The sequence below is a fragment of the Rhinolophus sinicus genome, linkage group LG06 (genome assembly GCF_036562045.2).
Source record: "Rhinolophus sinicus isolate RSC01 linkage group LG06, ASM3656204v1, whole genome shotgun sequence".
NCBI lineage: Eukaryota > Metazoa > Chordata > Mammalia > Chiroptera > Rhinolophidae > Rhinolophus > Rhinolophus sinicus.
Window position 1 is genome coordinate 30,232,091 of NC_133756.1, and position 12,894 is coordinate 30,244,984.

Sequence of the window (12,894 nt, forward strand, 5' to 3'; positions counted from 1 at the left end):
AAAAAATAGAACCTTCAAGAAAATGGTTATCTATAGCTCTTTAACAGGAAAATTTCTTATAATTCACAAATCAGATTCATTCTATTTAAGAACTGTATTTTACAGTATATAAATAATGCTAAGTACTATATTTCAATGAGAAATGATAAAAAATAAAGACAAAGATAAAAAACTTGAGTTCTTTTCCTAAACATGGAAATATATGGTAAGACTATAAAATATATTTTTGATTTGTGAGAAATTATTTTAAAAATTACTTAAAAGTTACTTTAAAACGAGCAATGTTTCAAGTTCTTTAGAAGTTTCTTAAAGTAAAATTTCTGTAACTATATGAATAGATATGAGCAGTTCTGATGTGTTTGGTCAATGTTCAAGTATTTCACCTAATAAACAAACCAAACATGATCTTAAAAAAAAAAAATTCTATTATAGTTCAGGCTAAGGGTCAAACACAGATCCTAGAAAATATTTAGTAATTCTTCCTCATATCCTTATTACCAGACTAAAATGCCAAAGAAAAGTTGGCTATAATTCCACAGCAATAATATCTTCCTCCTTTCCAATAGCAAAAAATATATTTGAAATGGTTTGGTCAAAACACAATGTGACGTGATTTCTTGGCCTCAGTCTTACTGTTCTTTTGTCCAGCTTATTTAAACTCGGGGTTATTTTTGTACTTTATACAATAACTGTTTGTTCCTTAAGTATATTTCTTTGGGTCATAAAGATGAATGCTTTAAATAAAATTCAGGTATCTCTTATACTAGCTGGTGTGATCCTTGTTGTCTGGGATAATCATTAACCATCATTAAATAAATCATATTTTTCTAATCCAGGTGCATCATATATAGAGTTTTCCATAGAAAATGTGGCTCTATTACCAATCAAGGCTCACCATTGTGCTTGACATTTTTTGAAGAAGGGGGACGCATATTTTGAATCAATATGTCCCTTCCACACCGCAGTCACACTGGTGTCTTAATTTTACAGGAAATCAATCTAACCATTTTTCACATGAAGTATGAGACAGACAAGAGTGAGTAATATGTGATGGGTAATCCTGGACAAGTTTTAGGATTTGGCAGATTTTTTTGAGCAAAGTGCATAAACCAGTTTGTAATAGCAAGCTTATTCAACAGAAACCTTTGGTATTTACACATAGGATAGAAATGTACAATTTTTTGCTTATTACTAACTCAAATACATTTTAAAATTAAGAATAAATTTAAATAATTGGACATTTCTCATTTGTTCATAAATGAAAACCAAATCTATAGATGTATATCTTCAGTTTACCTTATTGCCGATGATTGACCGTACTTCATCATCTGGTGATGTGGGAGTCCCAGATATATCTGGATTACTATTACTAAGGCTCCGAGAACGATTTAAATTAAGGCTTGCAGGTCTCACAGCAGATCTAGCCATCGTGGCATAATGCACTGATCCTCCCAAACCCCCAGGACCTAGAATTGTGTATAAAATAGCACATAATTAAACAAAGAAAATTAGTCAGGAAAGGACCTGGAAAAAAATCTCTGCCATTTTACAAAATTCCATAACGATCACGAATTGTTTTTGTTTCTAAATGAAAAACACTATAAATAAGAAAAACACTCAAGACCTAATGATAGCTACACAAAGAAGTTCTATATTACAGTAGTTGACATAACCATATGAATTATAGATACATGCAAAAAAAATGAAAGTAAACTACTTTCTTACACCATATACAAAAGTAAACTCAAAGTGAATTAAAGACAAATGTAAGATCTGAAACCATAAAAATCCTAGCAGAAAAACATAGGCAGTAAACATTTTGACAATGGTCTTATCAATATCTTTTTTGAATATGTGTCCTCAGACAAGGGCAACAAAAGAAAAAAATAAACAAATGGGATTACATTGAACTAAAAAGATTTTGCACAGCAAAGGAAACAATCAACAAAACAGAAAGACAATCTAGCAAATGGGAGCAGATATCTGCAAATGACACATCTAATAAGGGGTTAATATCCAAAATATATACTCAAATAACACCAAAAAAAAAAAATTTAAAAAATGGGCAGAGAACCAAAATAGACATTTCTCCAAAGAGGACATACAGCTGGCCAACAGACATATGAAAAGATGCTCAACATCGCTAATCATCAGGGAAATGCAAATTAAAACCACAATGAAATATAACCTCACATGTGTAAGATGGCTATCATCAATAAGTCAACAAATAACAAGTGCGAGGATGTGGAGAAAAGGGAACCTTCGTACACTGTTGGTGAGATTGTAAATTAGTGCAGCCACTATGCAAAACACTATGGAGATTCCTCAAAAAATTAAAAACAGAGCTGCTATACGAGCAGGCAATTCCCCTCTGGGTATTTATCCGAAGAAAACAAAAATAGTACTTAGAAAAGATATATGCACCCCTATGTTCATTGCAGCATTACTTGCAGTAGTCAAGACATGAAAGCAACCTCAGTGACCATATATAGAAGAATGAATAAAGATGGGACACACACACACACACACACACACACACACACACACACACACACACAGAGGAATATTATTTGACCATATAAAAAACAATGAAATTTTGCCATCTGCAACAACATAGATAAACCTAGAGGGTATTAAGCTAAGTGAAATAAGTTGGACAGAGAAAGACAAATACCATGTGATTTCACTTATATGTGGAATCTAAAACAAACAATACAAATGAATAAACAAAACAGAAACAGACTTGTATTAATAGTTATAGAGAACAAGCTAATGGTTGCCAAAGGGCAAGGGGAGTGGGGGGGATAACAATAAAAATAAAAAAATAAAATGAGCTTAAAAACTCTGAGTCATATTACTATTACACCTAGCTTTCACAATGAATGCCATAATTATTTGTCACCATTATTAATGTTAACGTTGCCAATAGCTGGAAAAGGGAGGACATTTACCATTATTACTAGTGATGATGACTCATACAGACAAATAAGTGAGTAGGCTGAAAGGTATGCACCACATATCTAAATAACTGAACAACTGAAGTAATTCAAACTAAGACATACCCTACCCCAACACCACCACTAACTCCACTACCACCAACGTCATATAAAAAGCAGATAACTACTTTCAGCATTAATATTCAGAAAGGCTATATTATTTTGTTAACCATGAAGAGATCAGAACTTTTCTAGAGAATAATCTTTTACATTATTGTAGGTTTCAAAGGGTTACCAATCAGGGAACAACTGAGCCATCATAACTCTTCTTTAATGTCCAACAGCACTCCACATGACAAATACAACATTCTATTTATCTTATCTTAACACGGAATGATAAATGTTTCTGGAAACAGAAGAAATTATTTTCAAGGTTCGTTTCCAAGAATTATTTCAACCAAAATCCCTTTAATTCAAATGAAAGGAAGCTGTATAAATAATGATGCTTTAAAATGTAACTTTTAACATAAATGTGACCTGAAATGATGCTTTTAAATGTATCCTTTTAACTCTAGCACCTAGCATAGTCCATAGCACTTAGCAGGCATTCAATAAATGTTTGCTGTTGAATAAACACATCACACTATGGACTATAAAATTATTTCATTTTGCCATGAACACAATCTATGCAAGACAATTTTATAGTAAAAAGAATAAAATACCTGGTGATGGTGAATTAGGGTAAGTATTTGGTAGGCGAAAAACATAATAGATATATGATGCAAGAAGGTTGTTCCTGCCATGCTGGTCATGATTTCCTTCCAAGTTTTTGTGAAGCCGATTTATAATCGATGCCATGGCTTCAAAAGATGCTTGGCCTAGATTAACTTTTAAGAAGGAGGAAAATATTTTTGCATTAATTTTTTTAGACTGTAAGTTCCAAAAGGATCAAAGTATTGTCATCTCTATATGCATTAAGTATAGTGATTATATACAGTAAGTGTATAAAGATATTTGATGTTGAGTGTAATGATATCTTGTATTAGCTGAATCAAAAATACTTTTGTAAACAAAATTAGAAGAAAAACTCATTTTACTAATTTAACATGAAAATTGTACACCATCAAACAGGTACCCGTTATTTTGTAAAACCATACGAAGTACATGTTAAGAAAAAAGAAATCTGTCTTATGTATCACCTTTGAGAACTTCTCATTTTAAAGATTTTGCTGAAAAGTTACATAGCATATGATGAGCACATATTACTTTTGTTTTAAAAAATTAAAAATATTAACAGTAAAAGTAGATTGTTAAAAATATCAACTTAAGATAAATAAACAACTTGACTGCAATGAGTGAATATGTAAAAAGAATTAGAAGGAAAAAGGACTAGAAAAAGAGGTTGAGGTAAGACTGTACAGCATTTTCAATGTCAGCTAAGCAAAGCCTACCCAGTCATTCAGATCAGTATATAATAAGAATTTTGCACAAACTAGGAAATCTGATAGCACACTGAAAAAATGGGTAAACCAAACAGCCATTGTGAGCAATAGTCTCAGATTTTATGATTTATTTAATCAAGACAGGAAATTATGAACAGATAATGAGGTCAATTAAGTTTTCCTAAAAGTAGAATAATCAAATAAAGTGGTCATTTAGGAAGATTAATCTATACACACTGAACTAGAAGAGAAAGAGACTAGAGCCAGAGAAACCTAAGGGGCTTAGCAATCCTACTTGTGCTTCTTGTTAATTCCTTTTCCTCAGAGTAGCTATTTCAAACCATCAGTATGCTCTTCAAAATTCAGGTCCACCTACTTCCTTCTCAGCAATCTTGCTTTTTATTTCTCAGAAGGAATGTATAAAGCATGAAAGTCCTCAAGTTTTTACCACAAATTTATCAGAATGCAAAGGAATTTTTATTTCCTTGCCAAAGCAAGCAGTGTTTGTCTCCTGCATAAGAATGATCTATCCACCTTCACTGTTATCCGACAGGATTGCTTCATTAATTAAACTCTTGCACACTCCTATATCTGGAATTTTTCTCACCCCTCCGACCCGCAAGTAGTTTCTCAAAGCAGATAAACATGCTCAAACCTCTCCACTCTTATACCCTAATCAACCCTGCTTCCTCATCTAACTAAGTATCTTTAAAGAGTAGGATATGCTTTTTGTATTCCTTTCATCATCTACTGTTCACTACTTCTTTCTCTGTAATCTGTTTTCGACTTTCACTATTTGACTGACACTATTCTAGTTAATTTCACTAGTGAACACTTCTCTTAAGTACAATGGATAAAAGTGGGACTCTGGAGTCATTGCTTGGGTTTGAATCCTTAGGCAAATTTTTTAAGCATTATGTTCATCACTTTACTCATTCAGAAAATGGTGACGCTAATAACGCCCACATACAGAGTTGTTTTGAGGATGTCATACATTAATATAAATAAAGGACATAGCACCATGCCTGGTACATAGTAAGTGCTATGCCAATGTTTGTTACTATTGTTATTATTTTACTTATACAAACTGCAATGACGAACACTTATTTTTTTTCCCCTTAAAATCTTCTCCTATGACGTCTGTAATGGGACTCTACAATGTCTCTTCAATAGCTCTTAACCCACCCTCTCTTCTCCACCTCACTGTTACCTGTCTCTTATCAGGACCTCACAGTTTTTGTATAAAATTCTAGACAATTCCTAATTTGTCTCCCTTCCTCCAGATTTCAACCTATTTCCATGCAGTACAGTCATCTTTATAAAAGCCGAACTGGGTCAAGTTACCTCCCTAATTAAGACCAGACCCTTCAATTCTCTGAAATGTCATGAACACTCCAACTCCCCCATCACCTATCATCTCTAATCACCAACCCTCCGATTTACAATTAATTATTTCTAATTCCCTCAACATTTCCAGGTGCAACTACAGTGGCCCCTAAAAAAATCCCAAGGCATTGCATACTCCTCTATCACTTAACACAAAATTTCTATAACAGATTAGCTGAAATTTCTCACAAGGTCAACTACTTTGCAGGATTATGTGGAAGCTGTTAGCATTAGTAGAGGAATAAATCTTGGAAAAAGGGTGTGAAACAGGAATACCTCTCCTAGAACAACACAGAAGGAAAAAACATATAGCTTTTGAGTTAATAAAGGAAAAAAGAGCTATATAAAATAGAGGACAGCTGGTGAGTGAAAATGTAGACTAGATAGATTATATGTCATGTAAAATGCAACATGATTTATGTTTGCCTCTTTTGCTAACTAGTCTGTAAGTTCCTTAAAATCAGGAACTGTAATTGGACAGTGCCTATCAGTGTCTGGGTACATAATAAGTGCTTACTAAGAATTTGGTGAATGAATAAATTAATATGTTTCCATAATTTGAGAAGAAGTCCATATGGCACATTTTATGAAAAACAAACAAAAGAAAGTTATCCTTTTCTGGCATCAGAAACAAGTAAATAACAATCCCCTCCAAAATCAAACACAGTCCTTACAGACAGGAAATAGGAATCATGCATGGTCCCAGTTCTGAAGTTAGGAATGTCAAATTATAAATTTTATGATTCTCCAAACATAAGTAAATTACCTATTTGGCCAGCAATGACAGGAGGTCTAACAACTAAAAGTATCAGTTTATCAAGCAGAAGATGAAGAAATCGGACCACTGGTTCCAACTGAGATGAATTCAATGCTGAAATACTGCTCTTCAATTCATTTTCTAAGTTATTTTCCATGATTCGCATGTCACCAATTCGGACTGGGAACATGTGTTCATCCAGAGCATTGACCAGAGCAAAAAACTTGTCAAGATAAGGATCCTAAAACAAAGAACAAATAAAAGCACTAAACAATTAGAACTCTGTATATTCCTCAAACTATGGACCGTTAATAAAATATCTCATATTAACTGATAATACAAAAAAGTACGTAAGTATACATATTGTTTCCAAGTAAACACTACATCTATTTTAATTTATTATTATAAAGTAGCCACTTCAAATACTAGTGATTACTCCAGAAATCTACTGTTACTATGTCTCCCCCAAAATAAGACCTAGCTGGACCATCAGCTCTAATGCGTCTTTTGGAGCAAAAATTAATATAAGACCCGGTCTTATTTTAATATAAGACCGGGTCTTATATCATATAATATAATGTAATGTAATATAATACTGGGTCTTATGTAATATAATATAATATAATATAATATAATATAATACCAGGTCTTATATTAATTTTTGCTCCAAAAGACGCATTAGACCTGATGGTCCGGCTAGGTCTTATTTTCGAGGGAACACAGTATGTGGTAAGTCTCCAGAAAAACAGGGCACCGAGTCTCTAGTGAGCCTCCCTGGTAGACAACATGAACTCACCCTGTGTGACTCTACTAGGAGAGGACTATTGGCAGCTTGTGTCTTGTTTCCTCTGGACTTGACCTCTTTTTCCTTAGCTGATTTTGCTTTATATATTTCACTAAAATAAATCATAGCTATGAATATGACCACACGCTGAATCCTGTGAGTTCCGCTAAAAAAATCACTCACTTTTAGGGTGGCTTGGGAACCCCTGCACATCACCCCTTCCTTTTTCAAGCTGGAGAACCCCTGAATTCCATTTTAAACACTTGCCTCTTCTCATTCTACAATTTCTCTCTGGAAAAATCATACTTTCCAGTATAGTTTTAACTATCATACTTATTCTGGTACCTCCAATCCTAAACTCCAAACTAATTACAACTGCCTATAGGACACCTTCATCTGAAGGGCATAGGCATGTCAATCTCAACAGGCTCAAAAATAAACTCATTATAGCTCCATAATTGCTCCCCGTTAGCATGCTCCCAAATTTACTTTTCTCGTGTTTCCTATTTAATTTAGAAATCACCATCTACCTGGACTCTGCATTCTAGGGCATTGAAAGTCCTTCATAATCTATTACTAGCCTGTTCTTTTATCCTCATCGATAACGATTTCCCATGTACTTTAAATTGCACTCACACCAGATTAACTGCCTATCGTTAAAAAGACTACTGCCTCTGCTCTTGCTTTTTATCACCTGAGTTGCACTCCCCACCATGGTAAATGCCTACTTATCAATGCAACATCTCAGCTCCCTGCAGAATAGACAGCTCTCCCCTCTGTTCTTGAAAGGATTTAGTTCGTGTCTAATGTAGTACTAATTTTACTATATTGTAATTATTTTTACATTTTCCCCAGTTACATTGTAAGGTCCTTGAAGGGAAGGCTCCTTCCTTGACAGGTAACAGCATCCCTGACCCTCTTCAAGCTTACAGTCTAATGGGGAAGAGAACCAACAAACAAATGGCAATGTACATATATGTACATACACACATGCACACAAAGAGGGAGAGAAAGCGAAAGTGCGAGAGCGCGCAAGAGCAAGAAACAGTAGTAAGTGCAGGCTAAGACAATACAGAGTAATGGGGCTGCTATGTTTAAAAGAGTCACCAGACAAGGCCTCTCTGCGGCAAGCAGAAGCCTTAATGAAGAGAAGTCAAACAAATGTCAGGAAGAAAAGCATTCCAGCTAGAGAAAGAGTAAATATAAAGGCTTTGAGGAGAGCTTGGCATATTCCAGAAATACAGAGAAAAATATGGAGTAAATGACCCCTAATAACTCTTCTCATTTGAAATATCTGAGTCTATGAGCAATAAAAGGAGTTGGATGATGCTTTTCAACTCTAAGTATTCTGCTATGTACCAGAAACTTAGGGGGGAAAATTACCTAATTGTTCAAAATGAAGTCAGTGACATTTTGAAAAGCAAAATATTTGCTTTCGTTAACATTAAATGACATTTTATTGATTCCTTTAAAAAGTAACTTCTAAATCTATATTTTTAACTAACATATACTCACATAAGTCTTACAGCAGATAGCAAAATGGATTTAAGTACTAGACAATATGTTCAACATGTTCAAGTGAAATTTGATCATAAAAATTATTAAAACTTACTTGTGTATGGATAGATGAAACAGCAACAACTTCAACATTAAAAACACCTTTGTGATTATCTACCCATTTCATGCCAGGCAGAGGAACCTATAAAATATTAAATACAATGATCACAGATGCGTAAGTTGATTATGAATTCTGAAAACAAACAAAAAAATTACGATATCTCAGTGAGAAAAAATACTGTGGAAATATATTTTTACACACTGTAAATAAATATCAAACTTATATTGTCATTATAAAATCAATGTTTCCTTCAAAAGCAGAAAATACACACTTGAAATTCTATCTTCCCAGTGACATATCCCTTTACATGATTCCAAATCTTCCTCTACGAAAATATAGTTTTATACACATAGGTGATATCAAACATACTATTTTCAAACCTGTTTTTCACATATTACATTGTGAATCTCTTCATGCCAATAAATTCACATTTACAATTATTTTAATGATTTATAATATTCTATTTTTTCTATTTTAAACACTCTTATTGCGTACTAATTGGGTTTTAAAATATTCACAAGCAAAGGAAGTCTGTTTTAAAGATGAGAAAACATTTTGTTTTCAGACGTAAATGGCTAAGAATGCTAATTAAAATTATAGAAACTTATTTTTAAAAGAGAGTACATCAGTTTTCTCTATTCCTCCTGCTAAGTACTACTAACAAACAAACAAACAAACCCTGAACATGATAGATAAAATAAAGACTGAAAGGTGGATAGAAAAATGCAGATGGGATAGGGAACCTCAAAATGGAAAAAAGTATAAGGCAGTGTTTCCTGGGTATTACTCTTGCCTCATATATCCTGGACTAGGTGCTAGAGAAGCTGGTAACACATAAATGCCAAAAGGAGCAGACCAAGAAAAGCCTGCTCTCTTTAGTCAAAGCCAGTAATTGCCCTACTCTAGCCAAACACAAAGAAAGGAACTGCAGCCCCTCTCCACCTCCAGAGGCTGAGTGGGGAGCCTGGGTTTCCACCCTCAGCTGGCTGTCATGAAGTGCCTGATCCCCACCCATCCCCACACACATTGGGTGGTATCAGAGAAGATGGGAATTGATCCTAGCCCAGTGGTAAGAAGTACCCCACCAATGTGCTGTCAGTGGAGGCCAAGAGAAAAGCAGTTACAGGTGCCCTCTCCCCACCACAGCCAAGGAGGTGTCAGCAGAGGCCTATCAGGGAGCCTGAAATCCCACCTCCACCCAATAACAAGCCCCCATCCCAACCGAATGTAGAGTGAGGAATGTGGGCCTTTACCTCCACCTGGCAATAGCCGCACACCCCACTGCTAAAATACAAGACTTAAATAAGAGCTAAAGCCATGATACCCAAAAAGTTCAGGATATAATAAAGAATCACGCATCATACCAAGAACCAGGAAAACCTCAACTTAAATGAGAAAAAGCTAACAGATACCAATATTAAGATGACACAGATGTTGGGCAGATGTGACAGGACTTCAAAGCAGCCATCGTAAAAAATAACTTCAACAAGCAATTATGAATATCCGTGAAACAAATGACAAAAAACACAGTCTTGGCAAAAAAATTAAAAGTTAAAAAATTAAAAGAGGTATTTCCTCTCCACTGTTTCATATTTTTATGGGTAGAAATAAAGTCAGTTTCCTGTTACAAAATTCAACATAAATAGGTAAGAAATGCAGTATCTCTACTGAGGCAAGTAACAGGTTTGGAAAATTTTTTTTTTTTTTAAAGCTGGTGAATTAAAACTACCGTGTTTCCCCGAAAATAAGCCCTAGCATGATTTTTCAGGATGATATCCCCTGAACATAAGCCCTAATGCGTCTTTTGGAGCAAAAATTTAAGACCCAGTCTATTTTTGTGGAAACATGGTACTCAAAGAAAGAAACAGTAGTAGCTCTTTCAATCCAAAAACACTGTTTCCAGTTATAAAACTAATAGGATACACAAGTAAAAGGTGAACACATACTTCTTTAAAAATAATGTTTCTCTAGGTTTGATCTGAGCAACATAAACATCATCTGGGCACTTGTTAGAAATGTAGAAAACCAAGCCCGAGCCCAGATCTATTGCATCGGAAACTCTAGGGGTAAGGTTCAATAATTGGTGTTACAACAAACCGTCCAGGTAATTTTGATGCTTATTAAAATAAGAACTGCTGTCTTAAAACATTATAACAAGCAGTGTGGTAATAGAAATGACATAATAGTAGCAAACGCTACTTGAACACTTTTTATGTGCCTGGCACCATTCTAAATGCTCTGCATACTATTATGTCATTCAATCACCAACATAACCCTTTATTATAAGCATCAATTATTCTCCTCAATTACAGATGAGAAAATTCAGGCACAAAGAGAATATCTTAGTCAGCTCCAGATGCTATTATAAAATACTACATGCTAGGTGGCTTAAACAACAGAAATTTATTTTCTCACAGTCTGGCAACTGGAAGTCCAAGATCAAGGTACCAACATGGTTAGCGACTGGTGAGATCCTCTTCCTAGCTTGCAGATGGCTGCTGTCTCACTGTGTCCTCATGACAGAGAACAAGCTCTCTGGTGTCTCTTCTTATAACTAATTTCCACCCTCATAACCTCATCTAAACCTAATTACCTCCCAGAGGTCAAAGGTCAAATCTCCAAATACTATCTATCACACCTGGGGGTTAGGGTTTCAACATATGAATTGGGGGGCGGGGGGGGGGGGGGGGGGAGCATAATTCAGTCCATAGCAGAGAGATTAAGAAACTTACCCAAGGTTACACAACTGTAAGTGGTGGAGCCAAGAGTGAAACCCTCGAAATTATTCTATGCTTCCTTCCAAAAGTATGAAGTTTAAAAAGCAACAACAAAAACTTTCACAATCCCACACCCCTCGAGCATTAACTTTGCTATTTTTGGTGTATATTTTCAAAACTGTGTTTTTTTTTTCATTGTTTTTTTTAATTAAAGTTTATTGGGGTGACAATTGTTAGTAAAGTTACATAGATTTCAGGTGCACAATTCTGTATTGCATCATCTATAAATCACATTGTGTGTTCACCCAAACTATTTCCTACACAATTACTAATATATACCTACATACTGAATTTGGTTGCCACTATATTGTTTGTTTTTATCATAAATATCCTATTGGGATATTTAAATCCATATAACTCCTCTTAGCTACTGTACCATTGTATGGATGTACAAAAATATAATTAAACATTAAATTCTTGGTCGACATCCAGGTAATTTCCATGTTTCATTTTTAGCTAATACCAATAATTCTGTGATTATTTTTTCTATTTAATCCATACAACAAATATTTACTGAAGTCTCTACATAGTTTTCTAGGTACTGGGGTTTCATGGTAAACATAAGGTCTGCTCTCAGGGAACTTACCAACCGTTTAGCGGGGATAGAGAAAAACAAGGAGAGAAAAAAAGATAATTTCAAATAATGGTAAGTATTAAGCAAATGAAATTGGATTAAAAAGGATAGAATACATCATCAGTGTGGAGAAGGGAAGAGTTGAAAATTCATGAAGTAAGGCAAGGCCTCTGTGAGGAGGGACAATTTAGATAATGAAAAGAATCCAGCCATGTGAAGATCAGGAAAATTCAAAGGCCTAGAGGCAGGAGAAAGTTTGAAAGAAGCTCTAAGAAACACTCAATTTTGGTAATATGAACCTGAATGCAAAAAGCAAGTCCCAAAGGATTATATATAGCACAATAACTAACTTTTTGTTAAATTTGTAAAATAAAGTAAAAAAAATGCATTCTTTAGTATATATATCAACTAAAAAGTTATTTTTAGAAGCTAGTTGTCAAAACAATGCAAATATACTTAATGCCACAGAACTGCACACTTGTTAAGATAATAAATTTTATGTTCTGTATAGTTCACATAACGTTAAGTACAAAGGACCTAAGGTAGAAATGTGCATTTCATGTGTTGTGACCAGCAAAGGTATGTGCTATGTGGCTAGGGCAGAGTGGGTGACAGAGAAT

General features: G+C 34.5%; 1 protein-coding gene across 12 annotated transcripts in view; it reads right to left on the minus strand.

Moving 5' to 3' along the window:
- The window catches only part of DOCK7 (dedicator of cytokinesis 7), a 188,247-nt gene that overhangs the window by 68,784 nt on the left and 106,569 nt on the right, over window positions 1-12,894 (minus strand). For all 12 annotated transcript variants that reach the window (XM_019731259.2, XM_019731324.2, XM_074334827.1 and 9 more), the window contains exons 19-22: window positions 8,918-9,004; window positions 6,531-6,762; window positions 3,659-3,823; window positions 1,297-1,466 (exon numbers count right to left, since the gene is read on the minus strand). In XM_019731259.2, coding sequence (XP_019586818.2) covers window positions 1,297-1,466; window positions 3,659-3,823; window positions 6,531-6,762; window positions 8,918-9,004 — 654 coding nt within the window. The remainder of the gene's footprint in view (window positions 1-1,296; window positions 1,467-3,658; window positions 3,824-6,530; window positions 6,763-8,917; window positions 9,005-12,894) is intronic.